The 25,038-nt window shown below is 37.9% G+C and overlaps 1 protein-coding gene across 1 annotated transcript in view; it reads left to right on the plus strand.

The window, feature by feature from the left end:
* RERG (RAS like estrogen regulated growth inhibitor) overlaps window positions 1-11,490 on the plus strand; it is a 106,379-nt gene extending 94,889 nt beyond the window's left edge. The window contains exons 4-5 of the mRNA XM_061988868.1: window positions 7,054-7,127; window positions 7,833-11,490. Coding sequence (XP_061844852.1) covers window positions 7,054-7,127; window positions 7,833-8,240 — 482 coding nt within the window. The 3' untranslated portion in view covers window positions 8,241-11,490. The remainder of the gene's footprint in view (window positions 1-7,053; window positions 7,128-7,832) is intronic.
* The last annotated feature ends 13,548 nt before the right edge of the window (window positions 11,491-25,038 follow it).

Consider the following 25,038-nt stretch of genomic DNA (forward strand, 5'->3'; position numbering starts at 1 on the left):
CAGGTCTCAACCACCTCATCACTGCCACAAAATCAGAAGTGTATAAATGTGCAACACCTGCCAGCCCATATCATGTCAAGGGTGGACACGGTTTATAGGAACAACTTTAAAGGTGAAGGTGCAGAGATTTCTGTTTGGCCACCTACCCTCTGTAGCTAAACTCTTGGTCTGAATGCAGGGCTGCAGAGGACCCAGAACTTCACACCATAATTTTCAAGGCTGCTGTGAATAGCTGCTCTCCTCAGTGACAGTAAGAAGACATAACGGTCTGGATCTTGGCAATTGCCCCCATGAGCTAGTGCCAGTGCACAGAATTTAGAGTACCTTCACCTGACCTCAAAGGTGGAGAGGTATTACGGTTTGCAGTCAAACAAGTGATTTTAAGATTGAATCAGAGTAAATCATCAAGGGAACTGGTAAGTACTGGGGCGCAAAAAAGTTGGAAGAAGCCCAAAGAGTCATCACAGCAATAGACAGACAGCACTGATGACCTACAGAATACTTTATGGGCAACGGCCTCCATAACCCATGACAAGAACACAGTTGTTCTAACATAACTGGGAAAATTTGCTTAATTAGAAACAAAGCTAGAATATTGGAGATTTTTTTTAAAAAAGAGGGAATCTTGAACTGGCTTGTGTAGTTTGTTCTGAATTAGCATTTCTGTCTACAGTTGAGAGAATCGGGTACTTCCTGAGGCACGGGAACTTAAAGCGTCAATTTTTGCCATATAGGGGAAAAAAGCAAACAAATGAAACCCCAAGGAGGTGCAGGAGATGGGTTCCTCAGTTCTTTCCTTGATTCTGTCACTGACTTGGTGCCACAGTCTCCCTGACTCTGCTTCTCAAATGTAAAATCCTTAATTTCATAGAGAGGTTGCAAATCCTTTAAGTAACTGGTACTCACACAGTTAAGACTCACTTGTCAAAGGTGCACAGAAACACCGAGCATTTCTCCAAAGACTCAGTTTTAAACAGAAGTCTATATATAAAATAATGGCAACCAAGGAGACAATATGTTTGTTGACCTTTCTAAAAGTCATTTGGCTTTCTCTCACTGTCCCTAGATGTCTTTCTCTAGCTGTTCACATATTTCATACAACTTCATTAATCCTCTGAAAGGAAAACTCTGAGCAGATAATCAGTGGAACAGTGCATGCTAGTCTGGTTCATCTATGAAGGTGAAGAGAGATAGAAAGCATAGGGGTTTATTTCATTTGAATGGGATAGGGAAAAGACTATTCATTACTTTGAAGAAGCAGAAGTAACCATAAAGAAATATGAATCTTAAGAAAAAAATATAATTTTACTAGGACTACTAGATTAATAGTTACATCTTTAAAGAGTATTTCTTCCAACTTTGCCAGAATTTCTTTTAAGTTATTCAGGTTTTTAGTCACTCTTTCTAGAGGGAAGGTAAAAAAACCCCTAAGTTGGTGTTTCTATAAGGTTCTATCTAATGCAACATACAGACAGCCAGTAAGACTCAAACATGGGGAAAATGTGTAGGCATCAGTAAAGCAGCAAAGATAGGAGGTAAAGTGATACAAATTGCTGTCCCACTACCTTGATTATGAAAGACCCATGATAGTACTGTTTTTTGACAGCATAATATGAAACAGGCAAAGAACTACATAAAGGTACACCACGTAAACAAGCACTTGAGGGAGACAGATCTTAGTCTCTTAGTGTCCTGAATTCTCTCATAGCAAAGAGTTTCATCTCCTGTAGACCCACTCAAGACTTATAAATTTCACTGCTGTTCCAAGAACAGCAGAAACCGCTTTGTGAAGGTATTGTTTACATTGGCAAGACGGCTTTTCCCCTTTGGAAAGCTTGTTACAAGGAAGATTATTTTTCCTTTAGAAGGGCAGTTTTGCCTATGTGACCATATCCATAGCTGGAGATTCTGTAGCAAAACGGTGTCATTCAGAGAGCACAAGGGAAGTTTGCAGACACCATAATGTAATTAACATTACAACGCTAGCAAATATTGCGATCCTGAATTTCTTTTATGCACTTGATAAATATAGATATGTACAAACAACACAGAGCAGAATGGGAATATGCGCAAACTAGCTTCCATCAAAATGGGTCATAAACAGAAACAACTTAGTAGTTAGAGCCAAGACCTCACTAAGACTAATCTATTCTAGCAAAGAAGATGCAAGAACTGTCTTTCTGGGCTAATTTTGTGCCAATGCAGCCATGATAAAGAGCTCAGGTCCTCTGGTCCAAATACAGTTCAAGGACTGTCTTTGCTCTCTGATTTATTCAGCTAACACATTGTCTGGACAGCTGGAACACTGTCTGAATGCAAACTCTTCAACCCCAAGATTGTTTTCCCTGCTGCAGATCACAAGTTGGAGAAGCACATGTCTTTGTATATTGTAGATTTCTAGTTTCCTTGACTCGTGTCTCACTCAGCAAGTTTGTCTTAACACTCATGAAGGTTTACTGCCTGCCTCTACAGTAAAAGCACTAACTCCCAGCAGCACAACTGAGAAAGAAACTGCACAGAAAGCACACTGAACTTTTAACAAAGGGGCCCATATTAAAATAAGGGTTAATAGATCAATAACTGATGGTCCCTTCAGCCCTAGGGTGTAAAGGTTGACAGACCAGTAGCCCCAGGAGGAAGGCAGCCTGGGGAAGCCTTCTCTCCCAGCCCTGTCTTCCTCTAGCTGCACAACAGGATACTGCAGTCTACACAGTGCTATAGACCAGATCATTGACATGCTCACAATTAAAAATAGCCGTTTTCCACAGCGAGTAAAAGAGGAGAGAGTTCTGCCATCATCTTGCAGTACTTTGCATATTTCATCTGAACAGTAATCTTGACAACTACAGCTTATCAAAGCACAAGCTAGGAATAACATAGGTGGTCTCCTTTCAGCCAAAAGGAGATGTAAAGGCAACCAACCATTTGGGGCTAGAAGGAATGGCCGCCAACACGTGTTTCAGAGAGTACCATGACAAATGTGTAGATGCTTAATAAATTGCTGGAAAACAGCCTTATTTTCAAGCCAAACTCTAGCTATTAGCATCCTCTTTTTTTTTTTAAAACAGAATTACTCATTTCTTCTGCCTCAGTGCTTAAGGGATTCGGTCCTCAATAGCCCAGAATGTGTCTTCCTAGTAATCTTCCTGGGTTTCTATTCTTCCCTGCTTCAAAACAGTAGAAACATTACTTAACTTGATATACATTTAATACCTTATATCATTTTAAAAATACTCCTTAGCTGCTGGAATTTATACTGAATGTATTATAGTAATGAGCCATGAAAGGATTCCTGATTTCTCTGAGGTGTTCGTAAGGAAATGGACTGGTATGGCCTAGAGCATCTTAAACTCTTGACATGGCTTCCAAAATGCTCAAAGACTTGAAATGATGAAATTTTAATTGAGAGCAGCAGAGTAAGATGCTTGAAATAACATGGGAAGCACTTATCTGGAAATGTGGTTTGCTTTCTTTCATGAGTCTCAAGAAGAAGACATTCCTCATGTCTATAATAAGAATACTGCCTTTTTACATTACATTGACAGACAGCAAATATCAGAAATGGTAGTGGCTGTTCTTGCTGTAACTATAGCTGCAAAGTATTTTTCCTCTACTTTTCTTGCTCATCATATTCTGAAATGTTCTCCAGATGAGCAGAAGTTGCCAGTGCTTGCTTCTGCACTTTCAAGAGACCAGGCTTTTGTTTTTCTTGGTTTAAGTGTGAGAAAAGTCTCACTGGTTAGTTTTCAATTATATTGGCAGAAGTAAGGTGAAACTCATGGGCTTCAAAGTTTCCTCTATATAAGGTTGTCTTCCTGCATTTTTTAAAAAAACCTTGCTCAGAAGAATAGGAAGATTTGTAACACACTTAACACACAGAGTCCAAGGGGAATTTTAATTTTTTCCCCCCTTTATTATTTAATTTTTTTCCTCCTTTATTTCCATAATTTTTCAGCAGCTGTGGTAATTTGAAAATTTTCTACCATTCATGTTAATGAGTTATTGTGGCAATATGTGATAGACTTAAAACTAAACCAACTGCTACCACTTTCCAATTTGTTTCTTGGGCCTTTTGCCAGCTGTAAATGTTTCTGGAATAAATGTAAATTTTTCTACAGCAGGACTATGAGAACCCAAAGTGCTTTACATGGCAAGAGTGATGGCAATTGCAGCTTTATAACCAAGTGGGACCCAGAAATCTGACATCAGCTTCCAAAGCCACACTCATGGCACCTTTAATTTTGTTATTGGGAACATGAATAGAAGCATGGCACACCCTCAGATTATCAACAGGTCTGCTTATATTGAAGCAGAGCAACCTACCCAATATGACCATTTCTATAGTGCTAGCAGCATCAGCCATGCTATGGCTCAGTTAGCAGCAGCAGCTCCTTAATTCTGCTTTGAGGCTAGCACTTTTGACACCAAGTCTGTGAAGAGTAAAACACAGCTCTGAGGTTTCTCCTCTTTCTGCGAGGTTTAGCCATATAGCTATAAATATAATATATAGGAATCACCTGGTGCAAATGAGAATCTGAAGCTCGAGAAGTTGCCTATGGTCAACTCAGACACCACTGGTACTGTGTTGTCCACAAAGATACAAGCATAAGATATTTACAATCTGGATTCATAAGACCAATTTTAGACTTCTTTTGAGGTGTGTTTTATGCAAGGAGAAAGATCAGATAAGCTATTTCCAGCACCTGTTTTACTTCAACCCTAACAGAAGTCAAGGATACTTAGCTGAGACAAACATCCATGTGGTTGATAGTTTCAGTTAGGGATCCAACAGGTGTCTTGAGTTATCTAATTTCTCTCTAGCTGCATGTCTAAAAAAATAAAAACTGGCCACAGAGAAAATAACATTAATAAATCCCAAAGCAAGTTAATGCATTGTCATGGAAGCAATGTGAACAGGCTGGAAATCACAACTTCAGGTCTCTATAAAACTAACAGATTCTTCAGATGTTTCTGTTCCCATGAAGGAGAAGTCAGGTCTGTAATCACACCAAAAAAACACCCCACTTTAAATGTCCAGCTGTTTTACACTCGTTAAAATTCACACAGCTACCACACATTCCAAAGCACAGGAACAGATACACATTTACTAAGACTGATTTACACTATTACCCAAACCAGCGCTACTTGTGCAGGATCAAATTCCACCCTAACACGAACAGCCAAAGTGGGCTAAACTTGCAATATACAGTGCCGCCAGAGTCCTAGTTTAAGAACTTGAGTCTCATTTAAGAAACGTGCAGCTTTTCATGAGGAAGAGCTATGTGACCTACCACACTCTTAACTTCTAAGAAGAGCATTTCAAGGATATGCTGCTGATTAGAGCAGCACTTCCTCAGGTTTTCTAGAGCAATTCTCAACAGCTACTTATCAAGCAGGGCCACATGGCTAAAGGCATTAAAACTCTGCAAGATCTAGACATGTAAGGAACTGGTATCACACTGCTTGCTCAGACATCTCTTCTTTACAGCACTCTTCCCTAAAGAAACAAAGCATAAGTTCCTAAATGACCCTGGACGTTGAGTACTGCTCAGGGAGTCCCAACCAAGCACTGAACATTTGAGCTATTGAAATAACTTGTTGAAGGTGCATCACTGCAGCTTCCACACCAAACTAAAACTCCTGCCTTTTCTGCATTACTGTGGATGAACTGGTGCACCTAGGAGGGTCCACAGAAGGAACTCTTACCACTGAAAGACAGATATCTCTTACTCTGCTTATAACCTCAGGATCACAACAGTAGAACTCCAACTCTTTCAACAGCTCTGTAAAAGTAAACAGAAGAGTTTTTTACAACTTTTAAAAAAACTGATCTTCATTGCCTAAAACCCTACAGCAAGGTTGCTTACCATCTGCCTAATTAAATTGACCATTTGTCCTTATCAAAGGCAGCTGTGTTGCTTAAAGCAATTAAGGTGGCACAGGAGGGAAGTGGTTAGGGAAGAGAGTGTTTGCAGCACTGACAGCGTTGAAACATTCATGTTTATGAAGAGGTGACATTCTTAAGTATGTAATGAAAAAAAGCATTCAACAAATGTGAGCTCTTTGAGAAGTTCAAATTAAAGAAATGTCTTTCCTTAAAGATTTTCTTCATTCTTGTTGAGAAGATTTGCACTAAATAAAAAGAATTGTGTCTCTGACAATGCAAAACATTCATAGTCTTTGCCACAGCTTTACAGCATACTCATTTGCCTTTTGATATAGGACGTTTGTGAGCTAGCAACAGTAATGAATCTGAATGTTAACACAGATTATTTTCCAAGGTTTAGGTCAAATGCTATCAAATTTAACATATCAGCTCATTAAGATAAAACTAAGTCTTTTTGTCATTAACTTTCTGGTTAGTTGCCTAGTTCCAGAACCTGGCACACAGTAAATAGATTCCTTTTTTTTTCTGTAGGATAGTGTGAATGCTTAATGCCCGCTAGTTATCCTTATAAATCATACACAGAGAAATCACTGCCTGAGCCCTTGCTGGAAGAGGAGAATGTGATGATTTCAGCATGTTTCAAAGAGACATTCCTAAAATAGCTAACTGTTCTGTAATTTTATCACATTATAAGGCCTGAGCTTAGTGTTTAGGTTCCCTGATCTGCAACCATACTGTTTTGATCTTCTAAGACTTCAAGCCACACAGTGCCAGGCTGTTGAGCTGGATACTTTGAAAGTAGTGGTATTTTGTATTTCATAGATGACAGCCTCCTTTGTAAGCAAATGTGAAAAATAGCCTGCAGCTTTCCAGAACATTTTGCTGCAGGAATCTCTCATTTTCTTGGGCACGGAGTGCAGCATTCATAGGCACAACCCTTTGCAGGAATAAGACATGGGAAAGAAAGTTATGGAGAGAGGTAAAATAGCAACTATTATTAAAATTAGGACTTGATTATGCTCCAGAATAGTTGGAAGAGCTCCAACAAATGCAGTTTAATGAAGCTGTATGTCACATCTCAGTTCTTGGGATAGTTGTAAGGAAGATACAAAACATTACCAACAACCTTCTTTTCATAGTTTTCACAAAATGTATTCTTATTTCAGAGTCTACATATCGTCACCAAGCTACCATTGATGATGAAGTGGTTTCCATGGAGATACTAGATACAGCTGGTCAGGTGCGTGGATACATGTACTATTATCCAATACCTTGGCTAAGATACATAGCAGGGGAGGGGAGTGTTGTGATGGCAGCAGTGTGTTGGGTGGCAGTTGTGCTCCATGTCTGGGGACAGAGATTGGCTTCCGCACAGAGCCCCTGCCTTCTCTACCACCATCAACTTGCTGCCGGACCCAGACCCTTCTGCAAGGGACACTGCTTAGAGTTTTTCAAATGTGGGAAGAACAAAAAAGTCTGGGTTTACTCTGGGATTAAAATTCACTCGACTCACAGACAATCCAACAACTCATTATTATTATTATTATGTGCAAAGTCATCATCTATTTCTACAGTCAAATGATGAGGCTTAACAGCCTCAGTCAATGATTCCCATCAAAGTGAAGGGCAATTTGGTCAGAGTCAAATCTCCCCTTCTTCCAAAATATGGCAGTTGTTCATGTTGCACAGTCCTATACAGTTTGTGTGCTGGATATCAATGAAGAGAGACCCACTTCCAAATGCCTGCTGCCAGCCTACCCATGGGCAGCCCATGACACCTAGTAGAGTGGATCACATACACTACATGATAAAAATTGTGATATATATAAAGTAAAGCAGATGTACATGGCTTTGCAGGCTTTAGAGGACCAATGTCCATCTGAAGGCCTTACTGTCTTCTTCATAAATCAAATTCCTAAGACTGCTGTCTGTTTTTTACAAACAGGAGGACGCTATTCAGAAAGAAGGACACGTGCGATGGGGTGAAGGCTTTGTGCTGGTTTATGACATCACGGACAGAGGCAGCTTTGAGGAAGTTCTGCCACTTAAGAACTTGTTGGATGAAGTAAAAAAACCAAAAAATGTCACCCTGATCCTGGTGGGGAACAAAGCAGACTTGGATCACTCCAGGCAGGTCAGCACAGAGGAAGGCGAAAAGCTGGCCACAGAACTAGCATGTGCTTTTTATGAGTGTTCTGCTTGCACAGGAGAAGGCAACATTATGGAGGCCTTCTATGAGCTGTGTCGTGAGGTACGGCGTCGAAAGATGGTCCAGGGCAAGACTCGGAGACGAAGCTCGACCACCCACGTCAAGCAGGCAATTAATAAGATGCTTACCAAAATCAGCAGCTAAAAAGAGCTGTGCTAAGCCAGAGACGCATTTTAGAGCATATTAGCTTGGAGTAGGGACAAGGCAGGCAGAACACATTTAATTAAAAATGGTCAAAGCTTTGCAATTTAAAAAAAAATAGAAAGGACAAACTACACCACTTTTTTTTAGTAACACAGGGTCAGATTTTTTTCCTGTTTTAAAATTACTTAGCCACACTGCTTCTGGCTAACATGGTGAACTAGAAAAGAAAAAAGAAAAAAAGAAAAAAAAGCGACCTCCAAAGGACTATATGATTGTGGGGATTGACACTGACATCTTCTGCTTCTACAAGGCTGGCTCCAATCCCCTGCAAATCAGTAGTGCCTAAACATTCCAGCCAGCCAGCTACTCAGTAGCCATTGGAGAATAAGATTCAGCCCTCAGACCATCAACAACCGTCACAACTGGGGAGGCTGTTGTGTTGTACCAGAAAGTTCATCTGACACCTCTCACTTGCTCTAAATTGGTGCATTGTGTGATTTTACTCCAAACCATCCTTCCTTGTTCATTTTGTCAAATCTATGAGTGCTGATGTTCTTAGCAAGGTATACAAAAAACACAGCATGGAGTGCTTAGCCAGCAAGATACACATTTCAACAGTGCTGAAGTTCAGATGCTTTTCCACATCCTCTGAAACTGCAGAATTCATCAAGAAATAGTCAGCTAGTCCAGTGACATTTCAGCATTTCCCCCTCAAAGTGCAATACTGTACTTGGGGAAGCAGGAGTGTATGTGTTGGGAAATCAAACTAAAAAGATAACCACCTTACTATTGATCTAGTTATGGATAGTTTTTAGCTTTTGTTTACATTTTTGTTTTGGTCTTATTTCAATTCAAGTAGTCCCTCTTACTCTAGCTTGTACCGAAGAAGAATTGAATCCATGGCAAGGCTATTATCTGAAGTCTAAGCCCAAATGTAAATCAGATGTGTATGGCCATATCAAAAGGCCATAATTTCCAGCTGTTCAAACTCCCAGGTGTTGCTTGAAGCACTCTGTGGTTTAAACTAAAACATTTTTTTGGTGACTCTTATCTGGCACATTGAAGTTAAAGTGCTTTTTATCAAGTTTTAGTGCCTGTAGTAAAAGATGTCCAGTTTTTCTCCTCCCTCCTTCTCCCTTATGTGGCTCATTTAAGCCAGTTGTCAAGTTTTGCCTCCTATCTACTTGTTTTTTTAACCATATACAAAGAGATGCAAGAACCAAGACTGGAAGATTTTAATTCAGCTTGTGCTGGTCGCCACCAGTTGTGTTGCCTCCCTTTAGGCAGTGTGGTGTGCAGCTCAGGCTGGCATCATGTAGAACCAGAGCCAAAGGTTGGGATGACAAATGAGAATATTATTAGTATTTTCCCTTGAGGAACAGAAGATATTTGGTTGAATCATACTTTATATAGTTAAAGGTAGTCATGTAAGTGGTGAAATAGGCTGGAGAATCAAGCCTGTATATCCCTGTTAATGAAGTCCTAAGTCAGGACTTTTTTCAAAAATACTTATTTAAAAATACTTTACCGAAGTCTGGGTTTTTTTTTAAAACACTCCCTTTTACTAAACCAGCATCAACGAACATTGAGATGTAGATTCTTGTTTGTGCTGTCATTTATTCTCTATGTTTCCTTATTCTAGATAGTGAAAATTCATTTCACTCTTCTGGAACCAGTGTCTGTATTTTAGTTCTCATATTCATATAAGTTGCTGTACATCAGCTGGACACGCTGCAATGGAAACTTCACCATGGGCTTCTGGGCAGAGGGTTCTTGCAACAGGTGATATCACTGTCTCTGTGAGACACCTGTTCCCAAATTATTGTAATATTTCTAACTTTTTGGCCTAGCAGTATTGGAAAATCAATACAAATGTGAAGTAAAGAGCTAGGGCTTGTTCACTCTCCAGCAGTCATGAGCTGAAAGTCTGAACTTGCAAATGCGTATGTTACAATATTAGGAGCCAGAGTGAGTGCTTGCAGGTTGAGGCACTAAGTCATTCTGTTATCTTTCAAATCGGTGCTGTTGCACGAATCTGAAGTAAACAAAATTCTTACCTGCAATCCCATGGCAACGTAGCTAAGAGGAAAGTCTTTATGTCTCTATACTAAACAACAGATTTAGCCCTAAGACAACTTCAGCAGTTCTTTTATCTGAGAAACTTTCTTGCAATCAGGGTTGAACTGCATTTAAAATACAAAAAGGTAATATGTGAATGACAAGAGAAAATATCTATATTCATCTTAGGAGAGTCAAAAGGAAGTAGAGGCTAAGTAATAGCCTTATACTTTTCAAAAGAATCATGGCAAACTGTATCTTCCTTTTTAATGTCTGTATGGAGAAATTATAAAATCCCGGTAAAAGAAAATGTTGCACTGTGCAAACATGACTTGTTACATAAAGAAGCTCTAATAAAAATAGTAACATTCCTTTGCAAAGACTGAATTTGGAAGCTGCCGAACATGATAAACACTCGATCAAAAGGAGACTGCTGTTTTGTGACCTTTCCTCCCACACAAACACAAATTTCTTGATTTAATTGACATTAATTTTTCTCCTTGGTGGAATGGGCTGCTTGTCAAGCCAGTTACAATATAGTGTATTATAATCTGTTGATACATGTTACGTAATCTTAAAAGCAATTGGATTTACTGTTGCTCACAGCACTGCAACATATTTTTGGCTATGCTATAAACGTGTCATATTTCTACAGTGTGCAAATTGAGCCAAAAAGTGGCCAAGCATTGAAAATGTCAAATGCAACAGGAACTCACATTTGGTAGCCTTTCTGCAGCAGACATCAACAGTTTAAATTCTGTTTCTTCTGCTGCTATTTAAATGTACATACATGACACAAACACTAAATTCCTCTCCTGTGGCATTACCGTTTCTGTGGAGAGAGGATGGGAAGGACGATAAACAAAAGGGGGGAGGAAAGGTGAAATGCATACTTGTTACCTACAAGTTGATTATCATTTATGAAGTTTTTAAATATTTATCTTCAATTGATGAAGAGTTAGTCATGCCCATGCTGCAAGACCTGGATCAGGAATCAGGAACCAAGACTTCCCTGGAACTTGAGAATCTTCCTATCAGGGGATTTGGTGCAACCAGGAATGGAAATGAGGATCAGACACTGAGTTTGCACCCAGATCCAGACAATCTGTCCCCAAACCTGGGGATAGTTGCATCTGGCAGTTTGCTACAAGGCTAGTTGATTTTTATATATATAATGATCTGTATGCATTTTTACATTAAAAATATGAAAGCTTGTGCTTGTAGATAATATATAAGAAAAAATTAAAAAATAATTTAAAAAAAAATAGTGTACTGAACTCACTGATTTTGTACTGCTTGTCTGTGAAGTGTTGTCTTCAGGCTTTTAAGGGCCCAGTTCCAGAAGTCCTGATTAAGATTTTGTTTAATCATCATGTAAGGGAAACCACCAATGCATTTTGCCTGAATAAGCACTTCAGCATTTGGATCAGTTTATTTGAACTTATTTGGCTGCTAGGCCTGAAATTGCGAGTTCAGGCAGCATCTACAGTGAAGCACAGAACTGAATGTCCTTGATAACTATTTCAAGGCTGCTGAAAAAAGCTACAGTGCTAGGGTTGTTAAATGGCTTCCATGAAACCCACCACTCATACGTTGTCCTACCAACTAAATAACATGGATCTTAATCCCAAGTTTTTCTGGTAAAATCCTGGGCTAAGGTGTCTGGGAGATTTATGCCAGCAATGTGGACAGAGACAACTTTTCACCTGCTGCCAACTGTGCCCATTTTCCATGGATAATGTTCTGTTGTTTTGAAGAGAAGGTACATTGCACGTACCTTATGTGAGGTACATTATATCAATGGTGAACAATCATACAGAGTGTGGGTATTAAGCTATTGCGGAGAAAGCTGCATCACACAAGAGGGAAATCAGCTGTAAGCCACTATCTTGCTTTCCTCCAAACCTAGGCCAACCATAACATGATCATAAACATCTGAACAGCAGTGGAAGTATAAGAATGCCACTTCTGGCAGAGCACCACATAAAATCTGGGTGCAGGATCTGTGCTATGAGGTGAAACTTCCCAAAATTAGATAAGGCAACCTTCTAGTCACTATCTGCCTCTGTAGCACTGCAAAGAATCCTTGAGTTACATCAAGCTGCACTATACCTTGCTCCAGTCAAAACAGTGTCTCCTACAAAATAAGTAGCTGCAGTCATAAAAGCTATCTATTAACAGTGGTCTGGATTTCTTTTATCTTTCTCTTTAATGGCTCAATAAATTTGCATATCTTGGGAAGAAAAAAAAAGTTAGTCTTTAATTAAAAAAGGCTCCTTTGCATATTGATGTATCTGCCTTTACATTATTTGAAATATTAAACATATAATGAAAACAGTATCATCTTAGAAGCTCTGATGTTATGCACTGTATTTCTATTACAGATGCCAGGCATTAATTACTGCAGGGATATGAAATACAGAGCAGTGACTTGTCCTGTGCCTTGCGAGGTTACTAAGAGGTGATAATGACAGCTTGTGTGAGGCCAGTTCAGTCTGGTGTCTGTAAACAGAGCTCCACATAAAGCTATTGCCACAGCTCACAGCAGAACGAAACAGGTTAAATTCCCAGAGCAGGACTCCCTTGAAACCAGCAGGATTATGTGTGGGATGAATCAAGCCCCTGATTCACGTCCTCGATAGCCAGCACGTGGAGAGAACACTCCAATAGCCAGCCTCTCTCCTCCATTTTGGGTTTGAAGTAGACTGGTAGGAAAATGGGAGGTAAGTTTGCACTGCTGACTGTCATCTAATAAATTAGAGTTTGATGGGAGTTTGCGCCTTTTTGGACCTTTGGACCTCTTTCACCTCTGCTTGATTCCCTGAAGCAGCATTTGTCTTTTGCCTTTACTAATCCTCTAAAATAAGTTGGTTGTTTGGGTTTTTTCATTGGCAGGTGGCAATATACTCAGATACTTAGGGATGTTTTACGGGCAAAGAGGCTGTATGATTTCTTCAGGATGCCTCTAACAGGAATGCAGTATTTACAAGTGCGTTGAAATGTAAATTCTTAACATTGAGCACAACTGCTCTGAAAAGTTGGATTTCTTTTTTTTTTTAAATAAAGGATGATCTCATAATAATAGTACAGACCGCTTTCTCAAGTACCACAGTCCTAAAGCAGACTGAAACATTCGATATCACTAGGAGCAGCTACATCCTATCATGAAATAATAACATGCAGAATAATAATAATAAACATAAAAATCAATTTGTAGACAGATCTCAACAGATCAAACCTACACAATTTTTCATTTTATTTATGTAGTATCAGGAATTTACAGAACCTCATTTCAGAATCCAGCAAGTTCTGGTTACTACAGACTACTTTGTCATTACACGTGGTTTAACTAAATTCTATTTCCTCTAGCCTAGTCAAAGCTTTCAGAAGACACAGAACAAACTTTTGACAAGACAAAATTCAAATAAAAGAAACAGTAAATAACCTCAAAGTGACACAACCTAAATAATGATGCAATTCTCATTTTCCTGAAAAGCAATTTCAAGATTTCATGCATTAACACTGATATACAGGTAATCTGACCAAAATAAGCAGTGCAAGTTGAATATTTTGAGGTTTGGCTTTGTTTCTTTTTTCAAATCTAAATGAAAAGAAAATAAATTATTATTGTGCAACAGACATTAGAGCTGGAATTTGTAATTAATGCCAGGTTTCTAATATCCATCTTTTAATAAAGTTTTGGGATTATTCAGTATTTCAGGGTCATTTTCCAAGTTATGAAAAACAAATATCTATCAAAAACTTTAATCGGCATTATTCCAGCTGTACTATTTATTATTAATTTTCAACAGAATTGGTCACAAATAGGGGAATATGATTTTTTTTTTCAGGAATTCAAAAGCATAATTTTCCCTGAAATCTTAACAACTGAAACATTATAAAAGACTATATCACGTAATGCTAGCAACATACTTGAGCAAAAAGCTCCCAAATTGTATGCTAGATTTCACAGGTCAGTGACTACAACAACTACAATATTTCCCCCAAAACTTTTTTGAGTGTGAGATTTCAGGATTGTCCAAAAAAGCATATATATTTAAAAGTTGAACTAAATTAGTAAAGCTTTATGACAGCAGTAAGAAGTTCATGTTGTGGAGAGGGTTCATTGTTGTAGGGAGATATGATCTCTCCCACACACAGAAATCTGGCATGTTATATCAACGTTTGCAGGCAGATTTAATTTCATTCTCTTGGGGCTGAGCTGCTCATAACTTTTTCAAGCCAAACCTGCATAATTTTGAATCTAAACTGAAGTCCAAGAAAATCAGTTTTCTATCGAGAAATCTCTCACAGTAGTCATTCCCAAGCTCCAAACAGCAGCGGCAGAGCAATGAGCAAGGTCTCATAACAACCAAAAATCCCATATCAATATCATCTTCCCCAACCTCTCTTTTCTTTTCAATAAAGGAGGAACCTGGGCATAGAAAAAGTAAATCACTTGTCTAAATCATTGCAGTGACTTTTAAAATGCCAACATAGAATATATCATCTGAGTCACTGATTTCTGCTTTAAAAAAATCTACAAAATTCATTTGAAGCTTTCACTTCTATTCAGCTTCTGCTTGAAAAGGTAGAAAAGGAGAATAATCTCGTTAGAAAAAAAAAGATCCAAAGTTTCTTTTTGTTCATAGAGTTTCTCTGAGCAAAAGCTTGCTGTAGTTCTACAGTTTCTCACAAAAGCCTTTGCTGGAACACTGAAAATTGACACTTAGTATCTGAAAATCTTATATCTCCTAAGGACAGATATAGTCTCAACCATGAGCATGTAAATGTTCAACTTAATTCGGTATTAATCTGGGGTAGAAGTTTGTATGTACTTCACATTATTTTACTTTTTCACTCTGAAAGAAGGACTCTTCAGAATAGAATGTAATGCCAAAGCAGTGAGTGTTATTAACAGTGTTAAATACACAATTTTATGATAACAAAATATATTTAATGGAAATCCATAAACAAAAGAATTTTGTGTCTACATGAACTGAAAAGAGAAAAAGAATGTGGGATAATTTCTATAAGTATTACATTTCTTTTCTTAGACCCGTGTGTTACTTTTATTTCTTTTCTCCATTTTCCAGTATTTGAAATAACCACAATAAATGCAAAAAGCCTGCAACTTCATTTAGGAAGGATTTTCTGAAGGTTAGTATTTCCCTGGTGTGGAGTCAAAATGTTAGAAGCTTATGACATACCAGGAATGACATCAGAAATGAAAAGAAGTTATTTTAGAGAAGGAGAAAGGTAGAGAGAGATCTTCAGGCTTCCCAGAAAAGAAGCTAATTAAAGCTCGGCAAAGGACTCTGACATTCATGCATAGCAATAAGCTGCTATCTGAGGTTTAATCTCAGATTCTTTTGAAATAATTATTACTGCAGGGATGAAAGAAGATATGGATGAAATGGTATGTTTTGGTAGCAGGCAATCAGGTCATCCCTTCTGGGCTAAGTTTGTCTTCATTCTGAATAAAGCAAAGAGTTAGTTAACAGCCTGGTTTCAGACAATTTCCGCAATAAAATGTACCACCACTTCAAGTTTTGTAAACTGATGCCAGTAGAAAAAAGATGGAAACTGAAAGATCTTGTTATTTAATTTAGTTTTGTAGCCCTTCAGGATTTCGTGAGATCTTAGACAGAAATTCAAATATACTAAGCACATACATAACTTGCTTTGCCCATGTGTAGGCCAAAGTGTTCACTATGAGATTCTGGACTGTCTTTGTCGTCTTCAGAAAAAAACCCTGAAAATTGTTAATGCAAATTGTTAATGCAAAAGGTTAATGAACTTGGAATCAGTTTGGTTTTGAATTGAAACATTTAGAAACATTTACAAAAACCAATCTCAACCATATATTTAATTTAGACATTCTTGTGATGACCTCAGTAAAATATCTAGATAGCTACTTAAGATGGCTATTTCTCACAAATATATTAAGAAGAAAATATCTTGGGGACAGTCATTCCAATGTTTTGTTTTTGTGAGCTCATACACAATTTAGTACACTCTGTAGTTCTATGGTGTTATCTTATGATCAGTAGGCCTCTTATTCTCATTCTTGTGGACTCCCATAAACCTTTATTAAAACAAGTGGCTTTATTAAGACAGTTGCACAGAGGATGTCATCATCTCACAGATCATGTGAATTACATCTGAGTTTACTATTGGTCTAGTCAATTTCCCATATTTATGGATAAGTAAAAGGAACATTAATTGCCACATCAAGGAAAAAAATAATTTTAAGGTTTTTATTTTTGCAGATTAAATCAAAGTTTGAGAATTAAGATAGTCATTGAGTTTGGTGGGGTTTTTATCTTAGTATATTGAAACGACTCCTTAAGGCAAAGGAGATTGTGGAGATTTGTTGAAGGAAATTCAACTTAACTTGTAGGAAGGCTAAATGAAATACAGACATCAGAGACCACATAATGCACTGACAGCTCATAGTATTTTCTCAGTGACCAGGAGGAAAAAGCAGCATGTAGTTCAGTACCCGTGTTCTAAACCAGTCACTATGTTTCAGATGGAAACTCACCACTTGCTTTCAGTTCCATGAGTTGTTCCTTATGCCTGTCTAGCCCACATTGCAAGTCAGAAAATGTCTACATTGTCCAGAGCTCATTTACTTCATTCACACATTTGAATGTCTGTTTCCCATTTAGGTGTTTCCCTAAGGCTTTGTCCTGCACTACATTTACTTATGGACCCAGCGGGGAAAGCTAGTTGACGATCTCTCCGTTATACTCCTCATGACGTCCTCTTGTGTCAATACAGCTGAGACTGGGCACCCCGTATCACAAAATCACTAAGGAAGGTGGAATAGCACCCTGAGACTCCTTGAGCCTCCAGAAAGAGATTTCAGACAACTATACACTGTACCTCAAAGATAAGTCTCTAGTGCAAAAACTTTCTGAGAAGCAACACAACACCTCAGTGGGGTTTGCAAGCCTCAGATCTGCATCATCGCAGAGCTTTCATGTGGCTTGACAAGATACGTTCTTGGCCAACATCAGTTGGCCAACAATTCCAGCTGCATATGAGGTCTCTTAGTCTATCATCTGTGCTTGATTTACAGCCACAGCACATGTTTCATCTCAGACATAGAAATGGTACACAGTTCTTACAACACGTGGTTCTTCATGGATTTAGTCCAGTTGCTTCTGTGACCCAGTCTGAACTTTGAACACAAAAAGTACTAGAAGTGTGGTGTTTTCAACATGCAATGATTGTGGCTATCAAGTCCCAGGAAGTAAATAAGCTGCTTCTGATTACATGGGGTGAACATGTACCAGTGGCAGACTTCAGGAACTCCTAAAAACTGATGAAAGTATCAGTAAGGCTTTTGAGAGACCCTTTATTTTAAATACCAAAATATACCACAGGACAGGACTAGAGTACATAGCAGGTGATTTAATGCCATGCACAAAGACGCAGTTTTCAGACTTCCCGCTTTTGATTCTGAGCAAATTAGGTAAGACTAGTTCAACTGAATAAAAATCATTCCTGATATGTTTTCAGGAAAGGTTCAGGATCTGAACCTTTACCCTTAACTGGACACAAGAGCTAACAACCTATTAACTCCCCAATCCCTTTTCAAATTTCTATGGCATGGCGCATCAACTGACTATACAATTCTTGGCATGCCTCTACATCTTGGAGACAGTAGGAAGAATGATCATCTCATCTAAAAGCTACAGTGAATCCAGATCAGACCAGACATGACCAAGCCTATCTAACTGTCCAACTGTCTTGAAAGAATTGTTGACTTATTCTGTTAGTGGATAGGCAATGATTTGTAAAAGTTGTCACTAGAGTTCTCGTGAGACTAGTTTCTTATCAATTCCATGCCAGAGGCATTGTCTTGAGGTTTTATGTCACTGATCAAAAAAATGCTTAAAGATGGATCTTTCATTGTCACAGGTTTTAACTCCTGTGAGACCACAGAGAGAAGGAGAAAGAGATGACATTAGTATGCAATAAATCACACAACCAAATTGCTGAAGTGATTATTGAGACTACCTCCAGACTTTTTTGAAAGCTTCTTGTGAATATGGCAGTCACTAACACTTACAGGACATAAAATGTTGAGATTCAGTTCAAAAAATATTCACCTTTTTAAAATAAAAACTCCATCCTTTTAAACGAAAAAGTAACACTCTGTTCTGGAACATGATGTTAGCTTGCTCTCCTTTGAGTGCGGAGCATACTAGTTAATATCCATGAGTGACTTCCAACTGTTAGCTGTCCCAGCTGTGTCCCCTCTCAAGTTCTTGTGCACCTCCAGCTTGCTTGCTAGTAAGGTGGTGTGAGAAGCAGAAAAGAATTTGAAGCTGTGCAAGCACTATTCAGCAGTAACTAAAACATCCCTGTGTTATCAACTCTTTTTTCAATACAAATACAAGACGTAGCCCTGTACAAGCTACTGTGAAGAAAATTAACCCTCTCCCTGCCCAAACCAACACACTAGGTTATCTTGTAATTCTATGAAGAAGTTTAAACATTTGCCTGTATAAGTCCTCTCACCTGGAGAGCCTGCAAAGGAAAAGATGGATGACCCTCTGTTGACATCCACGATTGAAAAAGACAATAAAAATCAAGTAAAAGCTACTATAAAAAAGTTTCCTTCCTCTGAACATAATAAATTGAAAGATGAGAGTACTCTTCCTACCAGAAAGATAAACCTATATCATGATATTTAGTGAAACGTAACTACTATTTTTCTCTGATTTTGTGATAGAAAAATTTCATAAACACCAACAATAATATGGTTACATATTGGGATAATTGTTTTTGGAAGCATTAAGTCATCAAAACCTTTTTGCTACAAATCTTTTCCTAGTTGTTCCTCCTTGTTCAAACATCTGAAGACATGTGCACACTGTAGTCATCTCCATTTTTCACTCCAAACCGTGTAGTGTTTTATTCTTTCTGTCTACTTCCATACTCAGTAAAGCATGAACTAAAAAATTACATACTCAGTCATTACATACTTCAGACTGATCATATCCCTTTTAAAAATTCATTTATTAGCTTTCCAATGGGATAACAACAAAAATAGCCATTATTTATTTCAAAGGCTTTGGGTACTCAACACTGAGCTGCTTTTACCCAGTCTGTTGTCATCTTGGGTCATTAAACCTGTCTTGCACTCTTCTAAGTAAACTAATAGTACTATTTAAGACTTGTTTATTTTCTTTTTCTACCCTTCTGTGTAAGCATCTTCTCCCTTCCAATTCAGTCAAAAAAACACCTGCTTGCCAAGTCAACATCCATTCTTTCCAAGATACTTACCAAAAGAGTTCAAAGTATGTAACTTAAATCAAGTTCTTTGGCACTGAGAGATGTACTTTCTCTTCCATATATTCCACTGAGTGTTGAACAAATATCTAAAAACAGACAGGATTAGGGCACTAATACTTGGCACACCTCAAATTTTGTTCTCTATGTGGAAAACAAAAAAACCCAAAAAATTCTAAAAGAGTCTCCCTATTGCTTGTTACTTCCTTTTTCATCTGTGGAGCTTTCCGATGATGGCTGCATACACAAATTTGCATCATTGCATTAGGGAAGGGTACTTCATTATTCTCACAATAATGAGAATTTATCTTAGAAAGGGCTGCAGAAAAAAACCCACAGCTCCATAATTAGCATCTTCGTAGCACTGTATTTTGAAAGAAAAAGGATTGACTAGACAGATAAAACAAATGATTTTCTTATTTCTAATGTCAGCTGTTTCTGGTAAATAGGTAATTCAAAAAGCCCATAAACCGTATTTTCTCCACTTTTTCTTCCTCTCTGACAATTGTTCCTTGACTGTAGGAAGTAAGTTAACCATTCTGAAAATATCACTTTGTATAACGTTTAACAAAATTTCACATTCAATCAAAATTCTTTCACAGTTTGGAAAGAAATACTCAACTGGTGATAGAAGAAGGGTAAGGTAAGTAAATTTTAAAATATAGCCTTTTGAAACTAAATTTTGTAGCTTTCTCATTGAGATTAAAGTTGCTCCAATGTTATTTTCCTGTCCTTGGTGGATGCTTGCCCTAAGAAAAGTCCCCTCACAGATATGATGCTGAACATAGAAAACACATCCAAGAGCTTTTGTTATTTCTCTGCCCTAGTTGTCATTGCTGGAAGTCATATTGAATTGAATTTACAGGTTCATCAGTCTGAGAAATCATAATAGTGAGAAAAGGGGTGGCTTCCCTCTGCCCTAAGGAATGTCTGATTTTTTTTTCAATTTACGTGCCTAAAATGGTCTATTACATGAGTTATACATCAGTGATGGTTTATAGGGACAATTTCTCAGCAGAAGGCAATGGATCTCTTTTCAAATTCACTTAAACCCTCTAAGAAACATATTTAGAAACTGAAATATCAGGGCTTTGGGCTCTGCTTCAAAACTTCTGTCTACGTTGGCATCAGGGTCTGATTGCTCATTTGAAGAGAAAAGACAGTAACACTTATCAACCCCATCAAGATTCCTGAGCCTTAATTTATTAGTGGACTTAACTTACTCGGTTCAAGTACACCTCAGTCACATCTTCTGACATCTTCTGCTATTTATTGGAAATGTACTCTCTACATTGTGATAAATTCCAGGGAACTTCTCCCTAGAAGGCCGAGACTGTGCAGTTATCACATACTGAAAAGAGACTGCTTGTGTAGAGTCCAGATTGTTGGAGATGAGGAAACCATAATAGGAGGCATTGTGGTCTGCTGTCATGCTTTTCAACCACAGAGCCAGGTCACCAGAGGTGAAGGTAAACGGTAAATGTCTCTGTGTTATAGTTACCCTGGCAACTCTTTTTGGTACACAAAGCCTTGAAAATTTTACTAGAAAATAGGAGAAAAATAAACAGTCCTCTCCTCTTACTCTTCAAGCCCAATTATTGCTTTTGTAACCCCCTGAATCCACATGAAACTATATCATGAACATTGTTTCCACCATCCCCTTGTAGTTAATGTGTTCTAAATGCGAAAATATACTAAAATATTTGTGGGTTTTTTTTCTCAAAAGGTTAGTTATCCTTTATTTAAAATACACAAACCAAACAACAAAGAAAACACAGACAAAACCCGATATATCATGGTGTACAGATTCTGGACACTTTCCAGGCAGGAGCCCTGGAATCTTTTTATTCTCTATGACTTTTGTAAAATAACTTCAGCTCTCTGAGCCTGGTTTTTATTTGTAAGCAGGGCAAATGACGTCTGCTCTTATTTGAGATACTTTGTGAAACGTGTTTGGTGGCAGTTTAGAGGTATTGATCAGAGCCTCTCAGCAAAGATAATTACGTCAAAGAGAAACGGTGAATTATAATTGGAAGAGTGATAAATATTTGGAATGTCAAACTTTGCTCTTATCTGTGAGGGCTGTTTACAAGATATATTTCCAGACAACTTTAGTTTTACGCCATTTGAATGAAATAAAAAAGTAGAAAATTTTGAACTTAAGATACTCATTTAAAAGAGTTTTTATTAACTTAGAAAGGTTTTTTTTTTCTAAAACTTTTCTCATAGAGACTTTTACTGTGGTTGCGTCTTTTAAAATAGTATAATAACATGGTCAATGCTTTGATGTATGATGAAATACAATTTACAAGAATTCCTGTCATCCTGAATATTTTCTGGAGGAAACAGCAGGAAGAATTATGGCTTGAAGAAGATGCTGACATAATCAACTTTCTCTGTCTTTTGAATTTCAAAACAACAACGAACAGACTCTTTGGGGCCAGCATTCTCCTTGGTGTAACTCCAGTGACGTGCAGAGTGCTGAACAAGACAAATCTGGCCAAATTATTATATACCAAGTATGTGCGTGTCTATCTGACAGCAAGGTGGCTAAAGAAATGTATGATATTTCTTTTCCAGTGTCCTCTTGTTGGAATTTCATTATTGTCAGAGAAGGGCTCAAAACCTCCAAAGTAATTGGAAAGTAACTGGAAGATAAAGTTCAAACGTTAACAGTTGGGATGTGTATTGTACATGAGTGGATCTGAAACACTAGGTTTGAGCACCCCTCAAATTTGGATCCTTTTCAGATCTAAATTCTGCAGCAAGATCTGGGTCAAGCAGTACTGATATCTGGATTCATATGCCATCAAACATGTAAACTAATCAGAGTTCAAAGTCCAGGTCAGAAAATTTCCATTCTTCTAACTTAAATCAACTCCTTTCTCTATTAGCTCTTTAAGCAACCCTGAAAATTATTTTGCACTGCTGAAGTAGTACAAAATAGTTCAGAGAAATAAAATGATCATGATGGAGGGACTTGAGTCAGTTCCCAATTTTAAGGAAAAGGCTTTAGAAGGAGAGCAGAAGAGGAAAGCTTTGTAGAAACTAATTGGTCAAGAAAAAGCATTTTTTGCTGAATTATGGGAACAAGATGAAATGGCTGTCCCTGTGGTACCTTAGTTTCAGTGACATTGCTGTGCCAGACTGTCTTACAGAGCTACCTTCTTGGGAAACAACTGTTGGAACTTCAGGGAAGAATGAACTGTGGGAAGGAAAAAGATGGCTAAACAGCCTGCTTGTAACCTTTGCAGAGGAAGTTAATGCAGTGCTGCTCAGAAGAACAATATAAATTCAAATCTTGCACCTTCAGAAAACAAGATATGATTAAATCAAGTAAAGTTTCACTATATTTTTATTAAAAAGAGATAATGGAGCACCGCATGCAAGGACTGAATGCAGAGAAGATCAAGAAGGGAGCAGTCAAGTGTTCTTGGCACTGTCTAGAAAGGAGAAAGAAAACCAACACTTCTTGATAAAAAGTCTTAGACATGATGATGCTTTGGGGCTTTTTTTTTTTTTCCAAAAAATGTTATATAAAATAGATTACTCTTTTCTGCCTACAAGATTAATTCTTAGAAAAATGCAGAAAAATATATGCACATTGCCATGTGCCCTTTTACTGACTGCTTTCAAAGCTGATTCTCAACAAAGAATACACTGGAACAATCTATCTCTAGTATGCACCCAAAGAAGTTAATAATTACACCCTGGAAGAAGAGAACTTCCCATTTTATTGAATCTGAAATATATGAAATAGCCTGTTGGAGAAAATGGAAAGAGAGGGAAGACCTCCTTTCACTTTAGATAGTTCATTTAAATTCCCTGAACAAATACTTGAATGCTTGCCAATGTTGCTCCTAGATATATTAATAATTTAGAACAAGTCATAAAATAAAATTGAAGGACATAATAATATAATGTTTCGTAAATTCATGTTACTTGAGAAAACAAACTTAAAGACATATCCACCTCCATTTAACTAGTCATGCGTTTTGAAGATTCAGACTATCATTCCAATTTTAATAGGACTTTCAAAACGTGGAAGGAAAAAAGAATATATAGCCACATCTTTGAGGCATATATATTGCTGATGTATTAAAAAGAGTACAGTCAATTTGAAAAAAGTAGAAGACAAAACTTTTAAATTGTGGTGCAAACCTTATGGACCTTCAAGCACTTTGACTGTTTTCCACAGCTGAACAAATGAAAAGAGGTAATGACTCTACTCGACTTTTTCAGATCAGTTTTCAAATGAAAAAAAGGTTCATGAATTTAAAATTATCCTTTTTCTCCCAGGAACCCAGTGCCCATCCATAGCTGTCCCACTAGCTGGTAGATCTGAGCAGCACCACCACCTAGTGGCATGGCATTCCTGTCATGGAGGTGGCCAACCACCAAAATCCTACAGACCAAATATAATATTTACCAGTGTTGGCAGGCCTTGAGGTGCCCAGCTGACAATTCTCTCTCTTACAAACTGGTCCATAGCCCAGTGACATCCATTTGGCAGTCTGGACATAGACAAACTCCTCATATGCTACATATTATGGCAGGTTTGTGCATCTCCTGATAAGAATAAAGTAGGTTGTTATCTTCCAAGACAGAAGAGAAGATTATATTTTTATTAATATGATAAATGGTAATACAGGGCATTTCAACAGATGGTCCTATAATAGGCTAAAAGACTTTTCTATATCTTATGTAGGGAACCACAGGCATTTACACTCAAAGCACTAAGTACCAAAAAACATTTAAGAAGGGGAGGAAATGGGATGAAGAAATTGCATCCCAAAATAAAAGAAATGGACAAGATGCAAAAGAAAATTGATTTAAAATTAAATCAAGTAAGGCCCTTAAACACCACTATGTTAAAGCTGGGGAGTAGAAGCTTAAAGACAAAATGAGGCTTTTTGCAATCCAAATCTCCTTTAGCCAAGTGAAGAAGTCCACATGTGGCAGCCCAGAACACAGCTATATGTGTGAGATCCACACCCTCTTCACAGCACAAGAACATATAACTACCTTCAAGAGTTCTTCAATGGACCTGAGCAATACCGATGTGAATTCTGATCCCCTTACCACTCTACAAAAATAAATATAAATCCAGAGCCCTCTGGTACTCTCCATGAAACTTGCACTCCTTTCTGAATAGGCATAAAACTTCAGCAGTAAGGATATATGTGGGAGGATTCACAGGCCAAGCCACACAAAGGAATCCACAGGGAATGAGCCCAAACTGCAAACAAATCAGAGATAAAGAAATCCACATTGATCCACATCACAACTAAGACTGGATACATGAATGAGACAACCCACCACAAGGGACTGTTACCAATGGGACATCTTTCCCAATGGATAGGAAAGACACAGCATAATCTACTGCCAGGAGAACTTACACGTGGAGCAAAGAAATGCTTAGTATTTAATT

The sequence above is a fragment of the Colius striatus genome, chromosome 1, assembly GCF_028858725.1.
Source record: "Colius striatus isolate bColStr4 chromosome 1, bColStr4.1.hap1, whole genome shotgun sequence".
NCBI lineage: Eukaryota > Metazoa > Chordata > Aves > Coliiformes > Coliidae > Colius > Colius striatus.